Consider the following 20,132-nt stretch of genomic DNA (forward strand, 5'->3'; position numbering starts at 1 on the left):
GACATAATTCTATATTTAGAAGACCCAAAAAATACCACCAGAAAACTTCTGGAACTCAAATGAATTCAGCAAAGTAGCAGGATATAAAATTAGCCCCCTAAATCAAATGTGTTCCCATCACTCTAACAAAAGAGGTGAAAAGATCTCTACAATGAAAACTACAGAATACTAAAGAAAGAAATTGAAGAAGACCTTAGAAGATGAAAAGTTTTCCCATGCTCTTGAATAGGCAGAATTAACACTGTGGAATGGTTGCCATACCATGCTATGACCTCTCTTTGCTTTATTAGTCAAGGCCCTAGATATATTTGGCTCTGACAAAAATTCCAAAAGCACAGGACAATGTTTATCAAAAAGTAAACCTCTGAAAACAGCCACTATAACCTCCTTCTAACTAACACAATATTGGAATTACATTTTCATTTAATTCTAAGTCTTCTACTATTGACAAGCAGTATGAAAATTTATCTAATTAGTATTAAACTACAACAAGGGAGGGATTCAGCAAAGATCACAACAAATAAGTATTTATAATTTTACTTAATGAATGAAAATAGGTTAACCTTATCACTCCACCATATCATATCCACTCACAGATGATACAGTAACAAGTATTAGATAAATTAAATATACAAACACATAAAATAATGAAAGAACTAAAGATACTGTACATGTTTAAATATAATGTTTGTGTTTTAATATATGTGGATACTGCACACAAACTAAGATTTTACAGTCACATCTTAACAAAAATTCTAAAACTGGGAATTTACTCTTAGAATTGATCTTAAAAATAAAAATTATTAATGGTCTCAATTCACCTGTTCAATAAAAATTATTAATGGTCTCAATTCATATGTTCTACTACTCATATCTATACATGAACAATTTAAATGTAAAGTTATATTAGATAAAACTGTTTCACTTTAATTAAATCAATTGAATTTACATGCCATCTAACCTGTAGCTGTTTTTCTGGATGATACCATCTGATGTGTCCTGTACTTCTTTAGCAGAAAATTCTAAAAGGTGCCTCCTTTGATTTGCAGGGCTCATACTAGGGTTCATTCTTCTGGAATCCTGTTCCAGCATGCTGAAAATTTTAAAAACATAAAGCAATAGTTAAAATGTTACACATGTGTATATGCTACATGTAGCTCAAAGCAAACCAGATTTTCTTCATAAGTCCACACATGCAGCAAAAATGATAGGCACAGCAGGAAGTCAAAATAAGGTATTGATATGTTTAAATACTCTAGGTCTAGCATCCTGTACATATCAAAAATAATCTTGAAAATAATTTTTGTAAGTATAAAATAATATTATTTATAAAATTTTAAACAAAACTGTTCTATGTGTTTCTAAAACCTTATGTTATATAAGTTGCTATAGCTTGGATCTTAAATGTCCTCCAAAAGTCCATGAATGAAGGCCTAGTCTCAGCCATGGGAGGTCGTGGAAACTTTAGGAGATGGGGTGTGGTTAAAAGAAGTTAGTTCATCTGGGGTGTACCCCTGAAGAAGATATTGGGACCTCAGTCCCTACTCATCCTCTCTCTTTTACTTCCCAAATCCCATAAGATGAATGGGCCTCCTCTGCCACATGCTCTTATGATGATGTACTGTGACACCAGTCCCAAAGCAAGAGGGTCAAGTGATCGTAGACTGAATCTCTAATAAAATTGTGAGCCAAAATAAGCCTTTCCTCTTTTAAGTTGATTTATCTCAGGTGTTTGTAACAGTAATGGAAAGCTGACAAACACTTAAGTATACAAAGTAGAAATATGTACAACCTACATATAAACACATTCTAAACTTAAGATAATAACTGAAAAAAGTCCTCCTGGATGCTGCAAATTGATGTTTTCAATGACAGAATGGTTCAAATTAAATAGGAATTATTCTCTTTCAATAGTTAAATTTGTTATTAGTCCTGTGCAAATCACTCTATCCAATAAAACTAACAAAAAATCATTTTAAAAATACTTATATTTTTATTTACATATAAAAATTTTTTGTTTACTTCTTTCTCCCCACTCTTACTAATACCTTCATTCATCAATGTATAGTCTCCTGACAGGTACGAGCATTGGGGAAAAACAAAAACAAAAACAAAATACACAACATCCCATATATTGATATACATATCAAATATGGCAATATTTTTTTAACACTTAATTCATTAATTATGTGCTTGGAAACCTGGCTCATCAATAATATTTCTGTGTGTACGCTCTAATTTACACTAGTCATACTCCTGAAATCTAATACAAAGAGCAAAACCTCCCTAGGTAAGTATAAAAGATTCTATTTAGAGGAATGAAGTGGAAAAACAATGTAGAACTGATGAAAATGTTAATGGTCCTCTGGTTCTAAAAGAAAAGGAGTTCTTTGGGACACAGTAGTTTACCTCCAAAGATGGGGAGAGCAATGTCAGGGGGAGGCAGATAGATCTCATTCTCTTTTTCTGATCTCATTATATTTCCCATTCTCCCCTTTAGCCCTAGCAATCATTACTGCCCAGTGATTCTCACACGGTTTGCTGTGGCATTTTGGCACACTGTAAACTCCTCAAAGAGTTTACAAGTTATAAACTCTGAAATTGTGGTCATTGTATAAAACTTAATTTTGCTACAATCAAGGCTACATTTTTAATTAACGATTGTAATTTCAGACTGAATGTTTACTTGAGCAGTCACACATCTTATAAGCCTTGCTGTAAATGAGGTAAGGGGCCTAGTGAATGTCTAACTAAACTTAGCCCAGTGAGTATTTAAGAAAACATGAGAGAAGCTGTAAATGGTGACACCTGGGGGGTTGGGGGAAGAGGACAAATGTAATTAATTAAAGGATTTTATTTTTTGTTTTGAGGTTAACATTTTTAAATTATTTACTTTTTAATTTTTTCATGTATAGTGCAAAAAAAATCTACTTAAACAAAATTGAAGTTAAGAACTTTCCCTTAAGTTGACAGAATCTCAGTTTATTCAACCCTTACTTCATTTTATTAGTGAAATAACCATACTAACATTCCTATTTGGCTGCAGCACTCCCAGTTCCCTCTAACTAGATCTATCACTCTAATTATTAAGAGTTTACTGCAGGGTGGTGCCTGCCTGTAATCCCAGTGGCTCAGGAGGCTGAAGCAGGAGGATGGCAAGTTCCAAGTCAGTCTTGACCCTGAGAAACTCAGCAAATTAGCAAGACCCTGAGCAACTCAGCAAGACCCAGTCTCTAAACAAAATACAAAAAGGGCTGGGGATGTGGCTCAGTGGTTTTAAGCACCCTTTGGTTCAATCCCCAGTACAAGAAAAAGAAAAAAAAAAAAAGGTTTCCTCTTGTTTTAACCAAAAATGTGCTTCCTTCTAATTTTCATTTTTTGGTACTAGTTCTGGACTCTGACTATTCAGAATAAGTGTAAGCAAGCCTTCTTCCATTGTCCAAAGACATCTAATATCTCCCTCTTCCCAGGACTTCTTTTTCAAGGTTATAGTTTCTTGGTTCTTTCATATGTTCATCTTTACAGCAGTCTTAGTTTCCTTCAGCCTATCTGGTCACATCCTGTTAACATGCTTCTCAGAGGTAATGATCAGAATTGATCACAGTGCTTCTCAGATGGTATCACCATTGTAGAATAATTATTTGCCTTGTTCTAAATAATACTCTACTGATACAATCTAATGTCATGAAGGCTTTTTTAGTAGTCTTCACACTCTAGTTAAATTGATCCTGGATTAATTAAAATGGTAAGACTTTTCTTATGAACCTTTCCCTTACCTTCTCTCCCTCTTTCCCCTTCAATTCTAAATTTATTTGAGCTTTTGGAGTCAGCTGAATCATTTACATATATTACATATTCCTTTTAAAAAAGAATCATTTCGAGAGGGGCACCATGGGGCACATTCTATAATCCTAGGTACTCAGGAGGCTGAGGCAGGAGGATTGCAAGTTCAAGGTCAGCCTGGGCAAGTTAGTGAGGCCTGGTTCAAAATTTTAAAACACCAAAAGGGATGGGGATGTAGCTCAATGGTAGAGTGTGTGCCTAGAATGCCAGAGGCCCTGAGTTCAACCCCCAGTACTGCAAAAACTAAATTAAAAAATAAAATATTATTTTGCTTAATATAAATCATTAGGATGTATAAACAGTGGGAAGGCATCATCTCAGAGACAGGAGAAAGAAAAGAGACAATAACAATAATTCAAGGCTCAATTATGGATGGCCTTGCCTGCTATGCTATCAGTAAGTCTAGTACTTCACTCAATAAAAGAATCAAAACTGGTATGTTTTATTCTTATTTTAATTTTGGCCCTCTGTGTACATATCCCTCTCCATATTAGACTCTCCCCTATGATTAATGTTAAATTCCCTGGCCTGATGGGGTACTCTACCTTTTCTCTTTAAAAAAATTAGTGTCACATTTGTCTCCTATTCATCTAAACTGTTTGGTAATTACCACAGCCAAAAAAGCAGATTACTTTAGAATAGTTCCTCTGCTTTCCTATTTCCTGACTGGGGGTCTTGAGCCTACAGATAGTCTCCCTAGAAAACTCATGATTTTAACTGCCAAGTCAAGGAGGCAAAATGAGAAATTACACTCCATTTACGTATGATTTATCAAAATGTATAAATGTATTCTACTGTCATGTACAACTAATTAGAAAAAATTTTTAAAAATTTCTTTTAAAAAGTGGCTGCTATGGCTTCTAGGAATAGCTCAACACACTTTGTTAGCTCCTCTATATCAGAATGCACCTTCCTGTAGTACACTGGCTCTGAAAGTATACTACCTGGCCAGCAACATTAGCATCCCCTAGTAACCGGCAGAAATGCAAATTTTCAGACCTTATCCCAGACTAGTGAACAAAAAACTCTGGGGATGGATGCCTAACAATCTATATTTTAACAACCAAGCAACTCTGCCAATGATTGAGAACTGCTATCCCTGTTTTCCACAACTTCTTTCTTGCCTGAGTTCCCTAAAAGATTCATTTTTTCATAATGGATCCACAGGAATGGACAATTTGAACAGAAGGATCGGAGAAGTTAAACAGAAGAGACAAAGAAAGGTTTAACCAAAAGAGGCAACTTTTGTGGCTTACGGATATCTAGTTATTACATTAGATCATAATTATTAATACTTTAAAGTTTTTAAAAAGCCCTTCTATTGATCATTGTTCTTTCAATGATCTTACTACCATTATGAAAACTGGCATTTCAACTCACAAACTGTTGCTATTAAAAATCAATGCCTTGAGTTTGACTATTTGCTTTGTCTATTTTATTTGTAATTAGACTGCACTATAATCACTTAGCCACGCTTGTTAGAAATCAGTTTTGATGTTGACTCATAAGTGGTCACTGTTCTTCCCACTGTTCATGTTGGTAATGATTTTGACCCTGCAATGACAACAAAGCCTTAATTACACCTAATTTAGTACCTTTTACCATTTTTTAGCCAAAGAGCTCAGATCTCATTCAACAGACTTCACAAAAATCATCTTCATAACACTTACATTACACACAGTCTACAAAATATTTTGAACAAGGGAAACAGTATTCGGGCAAAATTAGGATCCAAATAGTCAGAGTTTTAATGTTACTATCTACCCATTAGCCCAGAATATAGTTTGAAAAGGTAATATGCATATTTAACAGTTTTATTAAGAAATTTTTCAATTTTTTTTACTTGTTTATTTTTGGTTGTTATGGTAGTTTGGACATTCCCTGTAGATTTTCCGTATTAAAAGTGAAATTGCTAATAAAATGTTTTACAGAAACTTCTCTTAAGTTTAAATACAGACAAGCAAACATCCAATTCAACTAAAAACAAAACATTATAAGATCAATGCACATAAATCTAAGGCATTTTTATACATAAGCGATGAATCTTCAGAAAGAGAAATCAGGAAAACTACCCCATTCACAATAGCTTCGAAAAAAATAAAATACTTGGGAATCAATCTCACAAAAGAGGTGAAAGACCTCTACAATGAGAACTACAGAACGCTAAAGAAGGAAATTAAAGAAAACCTTAGAAGATGGAAAGATCTCCCATGTTCTTGGATAGGAAGAATTAATATTGTCAAAATGGCCATACTACCAAAAGTGCTATACAGATTCAATGCAATTCCAATTAAAATCCCAATGATGTACCTTACAGAAATAGAGCAAGAAATTATGAAATTCATCTGGAAGAATAAAAAACCCAGAATAGCTAAAGCAATCCTTGGCAGAAAGAGTGAAGCAGGGGGTATTGCAATACCAGATCTTCAACTCTACTACAAAGCAATAGTAACAAAAACGGCAAGGTATTGGTACCAAAATAGAAAGGTGGATCAATGGTACAGAATAGAGGACACAGACACAAACCCAAATAAATACAATTTTCTCATACTAGACAAAGGGGCCAAAAATATGCAATGGAGAAAAGATAGCCTCTTCAACAAATGGTGCTGGGAGAATTGGAAATCCATATGCAACAGAATAAAACTCAACCCATATCTCTCACCATGCACAAAACTAAACTCAAAATGGATTAAGGACCTCGGAATCAGACCAGAGACCTTGCATCTTATAGAAGAAAAAGTAGGTCCAGAGCTTCAACATGTCGGCTTAGGACCAGACTTCCTCAACAGGACTCCCATAGCACAAGAAATAAAAGCAAGAATTAATAACTGGAATAGATTCAAACTAAAAAGCTTTCTCTCAGCAAAGGAAACTATCAGCAATGGGAAGAAAGAGCCTACAGAGTGGGAGAAAATCTTTGCCAATCATACTTCAGATAGAGCACTAATCTCCAGAATCTACAAAGAACTCAAAAAACTCTACACCAAGAACGCAAATAATCCAATCGACAAATGGGCTAAGGAAATGAATAGACACTTCACAGAAGAAGATATACAAGCAATCAACAAACATATGGAAAAATGTTCAACATCTCTAGTAATAAGAGAAATGCAAATCAAAACCACCCTAAGATTCCATCTCACCCCAATTAGAATGGCGATTATCAAGAATACAAGCAACAACAGGTGTTGGCGAGGATGTGGGGAGAAAGGTACACTCTTACATTGCTGGTGGGGCTGCAAATTAGTGCAGCCACTCTGAAAAGCAGTGTGGAGATTCCTTAGAAAACTTGGAATGGAACCACCATTTGACCCAGCTATCCCACTCCTTGGCCTATACCCAAAGGACTTAAAATCAGCATATTACAGAGATACAGCCACATCAATGTTCATAGCTGCTCAGTTCACAATAGCCAGATTGTGGAACCAACCTAGATGTCCTTCAATTGATGAATGGATAAAGAAAATGTGGTATATATATATAAAATGGAATATTACTCAGCCATAAAGAATGATAAAATTATGGCATTTACAGGCAAATGGATGAAACTGGAGAATATCATGCTAAGTGAGATAAGCCAATCTCAAAAAACCAATGGACGAATGATATCGCTGATAAGTGGATGATGACACATAATGGGGGGTGGGAGGGGTTAGTGTTAGGGTTAGAGTTAGGGTTAGGGAGGGGGGGCAAGAATGGAGGAAGGAAGGACTGTACCGAGGGAAAAGAGGGGTGGGAGGGGTGGGGGGGAAGGGGAAAAAAAATAACAGAATGAATCAAACAACATTACCCTATGTAAATTTATGATTACACAAATGGTATGCCTTTACGCCATTTACAAACAGAGAAACAACATGTATCCCATTTGTTTACAATAAAAAAAAAATTATAAATACTAGAACTCTGTGAAATGACCTACAGAAACTAAGTTTAGCCATGTGAATAACTGCAGATTTATATTTCTCATTTTTATAAATATTTAAGAGATTTGTAAGAACTTCATTTCACTGCCAAAATTCAAAAAATTATCTAATTGTGACACTACAAATATTAAAAGGAATTTGACAGTCCTTGTAATGGCCAAATATACAAAAGAGTATGAGAAAGTTACTGTTGATATGAACTTTTAGATTCTTGGCTTGAGTGTTTTTGCATCACTCAGTGTCCCTTTTTGTCAGTTTTGGAAAAATTAAATTACCAAGAATGCAAAGAGAAGACTCAGTCACAGGAAGGTTGAGTAGCGTAGCGGTTATGCCCAATGACGGTTTCTAGTTCATAATATTAATAAAGCAACCTAACTAAACTTTTTTTTTTCTTGTACTGGGGATTGAACTCAGGGGCACTCAATCACTGAGCCACCTCCCCAAGTCCCATTTTGTATTTTATTTAGAGTTGCTAATGCCTCACTGTTGCTGAGACTGACTGTGAACTCACAATCCTCCTGCCTCAGCCTCCCAAGCTGCTGGGATTACAGGCATGTGCTACCACGCCCAGCTACTAAATTCTTTATAATTAGTTTAAACAAGGTTCTATCCAACATTTTTAAACAAGAAAATAGAAGTCTCTGACATATGTCTCTATGATCAGAAACATGCTACTCTACAAGAGTCACAATTGTTTTAAGTCACAAAATAATCTTTACACCAAAAAACTTGCTCATGTCATAGGCCAATAAGCCTAAAAAGCATGAATTAATAAAACACAAATGATTTCAATTTCCCCAAAAGTCTGGAATAAGTATTATAAGAATTGTTAACCTTCCTTTTTCATTTGTGAAATTCTAAAAGCCAAAAACTGTTTTGGATTATGAATGAAGCCACTTAATCCTTAAGATATGATTTCAGATATTCAATCTTTATACCAAGGGGCTGAACATAAAATGACACATCTCCAAGTCTAATCTATCCCTTGCAAAACTGCTTTCTTATGGTACAAGTAGGTCAATTTCAAATTTAAATCATCTTGGCAAGTAAGAATCATATGTTTTTTGTGCCCACAAGAATATTCTTACTGGGTTGGGGATTTGGTTCAGCAGCACAGCACTTGCCTACCAGGCTCAAGGCCCTGGGTTCAAACCTCAGCACCAGACAAAAGAAAAAGAAAAAACAAAAAGGAAAGGAAAAAGAAATCGTAAGTTGTTGCTGCTCAGAACCACACAAGAAAAATTGAATTACTGTAAGTTGAAAAGAACATGGAAACCTTTATGTTTTAATGTGTTAAGAGCACAAAATTTGGAGAAAGATCTGTGTTCAAGATGTGTCTCTAAGACTCCCTGCTTGAGTAACCCTGGGAAAGTTAGCTAACTTTGCTAAGCCTTCAAACTCCTCACATGTAGAATACAAATAATAATAATAACAACAAATATTTTGCTTGGTTTTTTTGAGATTCAAATGAGATGAGAGATATGAGTGTGTTTGATAAAGTCCAAAGAGGGCACAGTGCAGTTAAATGACACAGCTGTATTCCTGCCAGCCCGGTTCAAGATGCCCACAATGTAGCAACTGGAGTGATCCTCTTAAAACTGAGGTCAAGTAATTATGTCACTCCACAATTCAAGTTCTTCGATGGCTCCCAACTTCTATCATGGTAAAAGCCTAAATCTTTAAAATTATCAAGGATTTTACTTCATTCAACCTCTCTGACTATATTCCTACTACTCTCCCCATTCCTCACTACATCCAAAGCACATGGATTTCCTTGAAAATGCATGCTTCCACCCTTGGATCCTTGCAAGAAGCAGAGGTTATTCCCTCTATCAGGAATGCTCTTCCCCAGATATCCATATGGCTAATTCTTTCATCTCCTTTAAGTCTTGGCTCAAATATCTGCTCAACAATGATCACTATTTAAAACTATATCTCGGGGACTGGGGTTGTGGCTCAGTGGTAGAGCGCTTGCCTAGCATGTGTGAGGCACTGGGTTCGATTCTCAGTACCACATATAAATAAATGAATAAAATAAAGGTCTATCAACATCTAAAAAAATATTAAAAAAAAAACTATATCTCCAACCACCACCCTCACAGTTGTAAAACCATTTATCCTACTACATTTTATTTCTCTGTACAACTTTATCATTTTACTTATTATGTATACTGTCTCTCTTCTCTGACTAGAATATAGACTAAGGGGTACAGGGATTTCTGTTTTATTCTAGGCATGCCTGGCTCATAGCAGGTATTCCTCTTTTTTTTTTTTTTTAATAACCAGTAAATGAACTTTATGTACTATTCTACCTCTTGTCAAAAGAAAAATTCCTATCTTCATTTTAGGGAAACTAACCCATAACTCAAGAACAGTAGGTGGTGAACTCATTATTGCACAATTTCCAGAACCAGGAACAGGATATTTTGTTAATTTTCAGGTAACTGCAGCTAAAGAGAAAAGAGAGTTTTCAAGAGAGTTCTCCAAACTTTATAAAGGTTTTCTTCTCTCTGTACTGAGTGATTCACAGGTTATTTTTATAGGCTAGCAGTAACTAGGGATGATTTACTAGAAACAGAAATGTGACGAATGAAGAAATAGGTCTTCAAGTGAAAATAAAAGAACAATCTAAACAGCAGTTCTCAGAGCCAGGGATTTTCATACCCGAGAAAGAAATATGCGCTTTGTGGGGGCAATTTGCCAAGTGAGCCACATAAGCAAAAAAAAAAAAAAATCATTCAGTAAACAATTATAAAGCAAGCAGTATTCTAACAGGTGTTGCTCATTCTTAGAACTCAGCCACTATAGAGTGAGGAAGCCCCAGCAGCTTTGGAGAGGCCCAAATAAAAAGAAATCAAGAACTCTGGTCCACAGCCCTAGCTCAGGTCTCAGCTAAAGCCAGCACATACCTGGTGGCCATGTGAGTGAGTTGTCTTGAAAGTGAGACTTCCAACCCAAACCATCCAGTCAACCCTCCATGGAGGGAAACAGAAGCTGTCTCTACTATGCCCTGGCCAATGTACAGACTTTTCAGCAATGTTTTAAGGTTTCAGGTTTTGGGGTAGTTTGCTATACAGAAATAAAGAACTGATGATACACTACACATTTATTAGATTGCTGACATTGATGATTCAAGGTTTAATAAAAAGTTTGTGTGCAAACAAGTTGTGGATATCTCTTTCTTGAAACAGGTATCTTCTGATTCTAAATGTCAAAAAACATGGCTGCAAATACGAGTGTAATCTCTTTTCTGTTAAACTTACATCAGTTCATTCAATTCTATAAGATAAATACTTCCCCCAATCACAGTCAATAATACTAAGCTTTAAGGGAATGGTTGAATTACAGGATAAAGTTCAAATTTATCTATCTATAAATGACAATTTCCTTTTCTCAGCCTAAGGAACTGCTGCTCTATTAGTGATTAAGACAAGGTTCCAAGGCAGACTATGAATGCTATCTCTACAACATATTAACTGTGTCTCCAATTTCCTCATCTGTAAAATAGGATAATACTTATCTTCTGATCCTGAGAGAATAAATGAATTAATTCACATATAGTGCTTAGTCTAGTACTTGGTACATATTAAGTAACTGCTAAATAATAGCTTAATACAATGGACTGAAAAATAGCTACCTTTACCAATCAAGCACAGAGGTATACAACATACAACCTAGATTATTCTAGAATAAGCTTCACCTTTTTTTTTTTTTTCATTTTTTTCTTCCGACTGCCTTATTTTGGTTGATTTCTCATTTTCTAATAAAAAATGGAAAAGAAGGAAGCAAAAATGAAAGGAAGTAATGTTGCTTTAATGAGAATTCTGGTAAAAGTGCTGAGATAGAAAGTCATACAAAATATACAGATTATCTGTTCTTCCTCTAAATCTAATTTCTCAGATGTCATAGACTGTGATAAACAGACTGTGTCCATAACATATTAATGCCTGTTTAGGTTCAGAAAACAGAATACCAAAAAGTCTAAATACACAGCATATATCCATAATTCATGCTGACATTAGCCACAATTCAATTAAGAACAATCTGTGGAATGGCCCCTAAAAGTTCCAAATGTTTACTAAAATGATAAAACAGCTCAAATCAGGAGACAAAGAAAAAAAGTCATTAATGACAAAATGCCTTAAAGTCTAAGTGACGTATAATATTCAGAAGCTTCAAAGTTATCCTGTACTACCTTAATATTAAGTTTTCAAAGTTATCCTACACTACCTTAATATTAAGGTAAGACCTTCATTAAATACAAAGTTAAACTGTTTATTCCTTTATTAGTTTTGTTTTATAGGGTTTACAAAGCATGATCCCACCTTAAGTACTAAAAGTAGTTGAAAAAGCTATTATAGACAAACCATTCACTGGTCCTTGTTTTACGTTGACTAAGATATGTGGTCTGAAGAAAATATCAAAGTATTTCAACTCATGGTAGTTTTCGCATGTGGCCTACTTTCTCACCAACTGCCTCTCAAAAGAGATAAAGCAGAAGTTACATCTTTATCTCCTTTTAGTTTTGAAAGTGAGTGACTTACTCAATAAAAAGAAGGAAGTTACTAAGGGATATATTATTTTATTTCAACTGCCTTTCATTTCACTGTACTAAGTGAAGTCTGGGGAGAATGGTAGCCAAGGAATACATGATAAAGTCACTGGGATACTCTTATAAACTCTCTATATACAACTGACATGAAAACCAAAACTACAGAAAATCATCAGCAGAATTTCCCACACCCTCAAAGCCAAGCTCTACACTTGACAGACTCTAAGCCAGTTTTTTTAAAACAAAGAATGAAATCTATAGAGGTCATAAGAAAACTTTGCACAGACACTTTGTGATGATCATGAATAAATTAAACTATTTGGGAAAGAACTACCCTTGGCTCTGCTACACCTCTGCAATTCCAGATTCAATGACACCTGGTACTTAAGATGTATTTCTTCAGTTTATGTGTCACTTTGATAAATGTGGAAAGTGCTTTTAGCCAAGAATTCAAATTAGATTTCATTTAAAAATCTGGCCGAACAAAACAATGTATACTTGATGGTTTGAATTCTGACATTTAAGTTATATGTTAACTTTTAACCTACAGCCAATAGTGATATCATACAGCAAAATGAGCTCAATGATGGAAAAGGAAAAAAAAATTGAAACCAGACTTGGGGACAAGCTCATCTCAGGATAAGAAACTAGAATTCTTCCTGTATAATAATGAAAAGCTGACAAAGAATGATGGAATAGAAACATTTTATTTCTAACCAGTTCCAGACAAGTCACAAAATCATATGCTCTGTGGTCACCTTTTCCTTAAAGTAAGTCTTAGAAGAAAACTAAAGAGCAGCTAGCTGCCCCTTTAGTAGTGTGATTTATTCTTCCTCATCCATGTGTGATATCTCAAACTATAAAGAACTGTAGATCTAGTAAGGTCATATTGCCTAACCCAGAATAAACAAGGGAAAAGCACCTTCGATTTCAAAGGTTTGTTTGGTTGTTCCCCCACCCCCAAGACCTAGCATACTTACAACCTCCTTGGAATGTTGATTTACTATTGGCAGAAAAGGAAGATGACGATAGTAACCTTTAAAATGGAAAAGGGTAAACAACAAAGGATTCCATAAACTGCAGCAGTAGGTGCTAGGAAGGAGTTTCTCTGAGGATAATGCTGTGGTTCCCATTCTATTCAAAACAGAGATTCACAAATTTCCTTAAGTATATAAGACAAACTTATAACAAAGAGGTATCTAGAGATAAAATAAAATTTCCCTTTTATACACTGTCCTCTAATTTAATGGACGGATGTCTTTTTACAGTTTGCATACAGGCTATTACATTAAAAAATATATACAAAACTATGCACAATAGTTTTCAACCCTTGGTTCAGAATCACTTGAGGAAAATGTTTTAAAAACAAACGCCTTAGATACACCCTACCAGTTTCTACAAGTCTTGGATAGGAGTCGGTTAACAAACTTAGAATTCCACAGTGATTATGATGTACAGCCAAGGATGACAACTACTAAATGAGAGCACTACTAAGTTTGTTAAATTTGAGAGAAATGACAAAAAGTCATCTAAACTGTAAAGAGGCAAGGAAAATTTGCCAACCAAAAAAATTTTCTAATAAAAAATACTAGTCCCTACCCTGACTCAATAGCCAAAAAAGTCCAGAATATAACAAAGTTGACAATAAACAACAGATGGCAAGTGATATTTAAGACATCAGTGTCTCCAACCAGCTCTTAATCACACTGATCTACAAAGAAGGATGGATTTTTAGCTCCCAAAAGAGAACAAAAACTTTGAGTGTTCTAATTTCAATCCCATCACTTCCAATTTCTCAGGTACTACTATCCAAAACCAATTTCCATCTCGATTTTTTTTTCCTTTTTTTTTTTTTTTTTTTTTTTGCTGTGCAGAATTGAACCCATGGCCTTGTTCTTGCAAGGCAAGCACTCTACCAACTGAGCTATATCCCCAGCCCTCAATTTTTTTAACCTTAAAAACTAGGCATTGTTAATACTTGATATCAATTCTTAGGGGTGCTGTGAGCCCTTGTGCATGCTAGGCAAATGCTCTACCACTGAGTTACCCTGTACCCCCAGGCATTCTTCAATTTATGTTTTTAAAACTTCGCCCACATTTATTATTCTTGTCATTTAGCTATTCTTTCTATTTCTGAGTTTATTTTCCTTCTTCCTGAAATAAATCTCTCTAGTTCCATTAGTTATCACATATCCCTATGTTATTCTTATGCTTGAAAGATGTTTTTACTAGACAGGGACTCCTGGATTGAGGATTTTTTTTTCCCTCAGAACTTTGAGGATATTATTCCATTGATTTCTAGCTTACACTGATACTGTCAGTCTAAAAAAACAATTTTGTAAGTAATCTGTCTTGTCTCTCAGCTGTTTTTAAGAGCTCTTTGCCTCTAGTGTTCTGTAATCTTAGTAGAAGGCACTTAGACGAGGGTATCTTTTTGTTAATTTAATTCTTTTTAATACTTTTTCCTAAAGTTCTTTATTTATCTGAAGGCAGTAAATTCTGAAGATTGTTATCTTTCATTAATTTCACAAAGTTCTTAGATTATTAACTCTCCAAATACTGCCTTCTCCCATTTTCTCTATTATCTTTTTGGAATTCCATTTTGATGTATGTTGGACCTTGTCTCTCTATTCTATCCTTTTGTGTGTCTGTGTCTCTTCCTCTCTTTTTAAATATTCATTTTTGCTTTTAAAAAGTGTAAGCTTTTTTGTGAAACATTTTCATTAAGATTTCCACAAATGGCACAGCAATTTCATATAACCTTTCTCCAAGGTTAATATTTTAAATGATAGTGGCAAAATAAGCAAAAATAGGACATTAACTTTGAGCTATAGATCCTATTTCAATAAAACTACCCTATAGTCTTTCATAGTTCACCCATCGTCCTACTAATGTCATTTTTCTGGTCCACCATCACATATTACAGGTACTTATCCATGTCTCCTTATTCTCTAATCTCAGAATGTTTGTCAGCCTTTCCTTGATTTTCATGACCTTGATCTTATAGGCTATTTATTTTGTAAAAATATTCCTCTTTGGGGTTTATCTGATGTTTCTTCATGATAAAATTCAGGTTATGCATTTTTTGGCAAGAATTTCACAAAAGTGATATTGTGTTCTCAGTGCATCATACCAGGAGGTACAAGATGTTGAATATTTTGTTACTAATGATGTTATCTTGATTACTTGGTTATGATAGTAAAAACTCATGTCTCTTAAAAGCACTCAGGTTTTTCCACTTCTTTGTCTCTGTTTACATTCTGTGTAATTTGTTCAGATCTCTCTTCCCATTCACTTTTTCTTCAAATGTACCTATTTTGTTGTTTTAATCTGGCATTGTTTTTCTCATTTTAACTTCCTAATTAGCATATTTCCAGGTTTTCTCCAAAAATTCTGATCAATTGTCCCTTTGCCATATTTTAATTTCATCTTTTATTTAACATATTTGTTTTATATTTTGTATGAGATAATTCAAATATCTATAGTTTCTTAGAGTCTAATTTTATAAGTATATTTCCTCTAACTCTGGTTCATGGTGGTATGTGTCCTGGTGTGTTTCATGATTTTAGGAGGGGAAAGAGGAGACATGCACTCATGTTCAATTGGATCTCTATCTGTGGCAATTTTTTTAGGTGGGGTGTTTAAATCCTTTGGGTAGGATTTGCATTTGCATCTGCTGTGTACCTGGAAGTACCAACAACACAGAGTCACTTAAATTAAATATTTAACTTTTGTGGATAGTAGAGATGGTTCACACCAGTAGTATAAATTCAGGGACAAACTTGCATGATTTAGGGGTTTGAGATTAATCATTATTAAGAGAGCCTTTTTCTTTATTTCTACTCTATTCAAAGTCAAAATCAAGATAAGTACTTACCAACAATCTCTCTGTGTGGTAGGACAAGCATTTTTTTTTTTTCTATTTTGTCCTTTAGCAACCAAAAATATCATTTTTTGGAAATTCCAGCCTTTTTTAGGTAGAGACAAAAGGGGGACTCAGTTTTGATATTCTACCTTGTTTGAGTCTAGCACTTTCTCTCCTATCCCCAGACTCTCGGCCTCAAGGATCAGGAAATAAATTTAGAATAAGCCCTACTTTCACTAGTTTATCATTATAGGTTCATATAATTTTAATTTTAATATTTCCGGCCTCAGAGAAGTCCTTATTTTGTTTCCAGATGAGCAATGAAATGAGTTTCAATTTATTTTTTAATCCAGCATTTTCTGGTATGCTAAACTGCAGCGAGTTTCTCTGTACTTTTAGCCTACCATATTGCCAAAACCAGAAGTCCTTAAGTGTTCATGAACCTCTTGTACTACTGTAGGAGAAAAAACTATTTATGATGTAGTTGAAAAGGCAGAGTTTGTAATGACAATTTTTTTAAAAGTAACCTGGATTAATATTTAGGTTCTTCACCTATAAAATATGACTAAGAGTCACAGAATGAACCCCACTGAGCAGTGAGATACAGTGTTTTCTATCAGTTCACATGTATCCTGTTTTAGCCATTCCTTGCCTAGAATTACTAGTTTTATAGACCACCCACAGTGGGCCAGTTCCTTAAATTCTATGCCAAAAATAGTTAATGACTTCTTTACCATTCAAAAATAATAATAATAATAATAAGGTCTGAAAAATTAACCCTTTTAAAGTCTGTTTAGTTAATTTCCTTTTTCTCTGTGATAACTCTTCAGTAACCCCACACTCTTCAAACTAGCCAGTCTTTGTTTAAGTCTGACAAAACTGTCACTTTAGAAGTAAGACATTTATCTGAAATTTTCTTTCTTCAATGTGTCTCTGTCTGGTTTAGGTATCAGGGTAATACTGGCTTCATAGAATGCATTTGGGAGGGTTCCCTCCTCTTCTATTTTATGGAATACTTTGAGAATATTTCAGACCAATATTCTTAATGAACATCAACACAAAAATTCTCAACAAAATTTTAGCAAATCGCATACAAATATATATTAAAAAGATAGTGCACCATGATCAAGTGGGTTTCATGCAAGGGATGCAAGGTTGGTTCAACATCAGGAAATCAATAAATGTAATTCACCATATCAATAGACTTAAAGTCAAGAATCACATGATTATTTCAATAGATGCAGAAAAAGCATTTGATAAAATACAGCACCCCTTCATGCTCAAAACACTAGAAAAAATAGGGATAGTGGGAACATTCCTTAACATTGAAAAGGCCATCTATGCTAAGCCCATGGCTAATATCATTCTAAATGGTGAAAAACTGAAAGCATTCCCCCTAAAATCTGGAACAAGGCAGGGATGCCCTCTTTCACCACTTCTATTTAATATCGTCCTTGAAACTTTAGCCAGAGCAATTAGACAGACCAAAGAAATTAAAGGGATACAAATAGGAAAAGAAGAACTCAAACCATCCCTATTTGCTGATGATATGATTATATACTTTGAGGAACCAGGAAATTCCACCAGAAAACTTTTAGAACTCATAAGTGAATTCAGTAAAGTAGCGGGATATAAGATCAATGCACATAAATCTAATGCATTTTTATACATAAGTGATGAATCTTCAGAAAGAGAAATTAGGAAAACTACTCCATTCACAATAACATCGAAAAAAATAAAATACTTGGGAATCAATCTCACAAAAGAGGTGAAAGACCTCTACAATGAGAACTACAGCACACTAAAGAAAGAAATTAAAGAAAACCTTAGAAGATGGAAAGATCTCCCATGTTCTTGGATAGGAAGAATTAATATTGTCAAAATGGCCATACTACCAAAAGTGCTATACAGATTCAATGCAATTCCAATTAAAATCCCAACGATGTACCTTACAGAAGTAGAACAAGCAATCATGAAATTCATCTGGAAGAATAAGAAACCCAGAATTGCTAAAGCAATCCTTCGCAGGAAAAATGAAGCAGGGGGTATTGCAATACCTGAACTTCAACTGTACTACAAAGCAATAGTAACAAAAACGGCATGGTATTGGTACCAAAATAGACAGGTAGATCAATGGTACAGAATAGAGGACACGGACACAAACCCAAATAAATACAATTTTCTCATACTAGACAAAGGGGCCAAAAATATGCAATGGAGAAAAGATAGCCTCTTCAACAAATGGTGCTGAGAGAATTGGAAATCCATATGCAACAGAATGAAACTCAACCCATATCTCTCACCATGCACGAAACTAAACTCAAAATGGATTAAGGACCTCGGAATCAGACCAGAGACCTTGCATCTTATAGAAGAAAAAGTAGGTCCAGAGCTTCAACATGTCGGCTTAGGACCAGACGTTCTCAACAGGACTCCCATAGCACAAGAAATAAAAGCAAGAATCAATAACTGGAATAGATTCAAACTAAAAAGCTTTCTCTCAGCAAAGGAAACTATCAGCAATGCGAAGAAAGAGCCTACAGAGTGGGAGAAAATCTTTGCCAATCATACTTCAGATAGAGCACTAATCTCCAGAATCTATAAAGAACTCAAAAAACTCTACACCAAGAATGCAAGTAATCCAATTGACAAATGGGCTAAGGAAATGAATAGACACTTCACAGAAGAAGATATACAAGCAATCAACAAACATATGGAAAAATGTTCAACATCTCCAGTAATAAGAGAAATGCAAATCAAAACCACCCTAAGATTCCATCTCACCCCAATTAGAATGGCGATTATCAAGAATACAAGCAACAACAGGTGTTGGCAAGGATGTAGGGAGAAAGGTACACTCATACATTGCTGGTGGGGCTGCAAATTAGTGCAGCCACTCTGGAAAGCACTATGGAGACTCCTTAGAAAACTTGGAATGGAACCACCATTTGACCCAGCTATCCCACTCCTTGGCCTATACCAAAAGGACTTAAAATCAGCATACTATAGAGATACAGCCACATCAATGTTCATAGCTGCTCAGTTCACAATAGCCAGATTGTGGAACCAACCTAGATGTCCTTCAATTGATGAATGGATAAAGAAAATGTGGTATATATATACAATGGAATATTACTCTGCCATAAAGAATGATAAAATTATGGCATTTGCAGGCAAATGGATGAAACTGGTGAATATCATGCTAAGTGAGATAAGCCAATTTCAAAACACCAAAGGATGAATGATATCGCTAATAAGTGGATGATGACACATAATGAAGGGTGGGAGGGGTTAGTGTTAGGGTTAGAGTTAGGGTTAGGGAGGGGGGCAAGAATGGAGGAAGGAAGGACTGTATAGAGGGAAAAGAGGGGTGGGAGGGGTGGGGGGAAGGGGAAAAATAACAGAATGAATCAAACAACATTACCCTATGTAAATTTATGATTACACAAATGGTATGCCTTTACACCATGTACAAACAGAGAAACAACATGTATCCCATTTGTTTACAATAAAAAAAATCATAAAAAAAAGAAGACATTTACATTTCATAACAAAATGCTTTCAAAAAAGTTTCTTTTTTATACCACACATATATTTAAGATATAAATATGTGTGTATGGATGTGTTTTTATGTATATATATACATATATATCTTAAAATATATATATACATATATTTGGCAAACATGTCCTATATTGCTTCACTTGGGCCCATATCAATAAGACACAACAGTTCAATTTTACATTGAACATCTGAAACAACATAATTAATCTCATTATGGTAATGGGATCTGTTCTAAAAGAGTTTAGGTTCCCAAATTTAAACTGCTTTAGAAATCTCAGATTAAAATGTGTATTTTTCTGAACAAATTTAATTTTGTGGCATCTGAGAAAAGTGCAGGTAGAACTTCAAATCTGCACCAGTGAAAACATAATAATGCTTGTTT

General features: G+C 34.8%; 1 protein-coding gene across 3 annotated transcripts in view; it reads right to left on the bottom strand.

Moving 5' to 3' along the window:
* The window catches only part of Atf6 (activating transcription factor 6), a 284,449-nt gene that overhangs the window by 172,545 nt on the left and 91,772 nt on the right, over positions 1-20,132 (bottom strand). For 2 of the 3 annotated variants that reach the window (XM_047554905.1, XM_047554920.1), the window contains exon 10: positions 962-1,093. The exons of the other annotated variant lie outside the window; for it this stretch is intronic. In XM_047554905.1, the coding sequence (XP_047410861.1) occupies positions 962-1,093 (132 nt within the window). The remainder of the gene's footprint in view (positions 1-961; positions 1,094-20,132) is intronic. 3 annotated transcript variants of the gene reach the window in all.

Source organism: Sciurus carolinensis, chromosome 1 (genome assembly GCF_902686445.1).
Source record: "Sciurus carolinensis chromosome 1, mSciCar1.2, whole genome shotgun sequence".
In the NCBI taxonomy this organism is placed as follows: domain Eukaryota; kingdom Metazoa; phylum Chordata; class Mammalia; order Rodentia; family Sciuridae; genus Sciurus; species Sciurus carolinensis.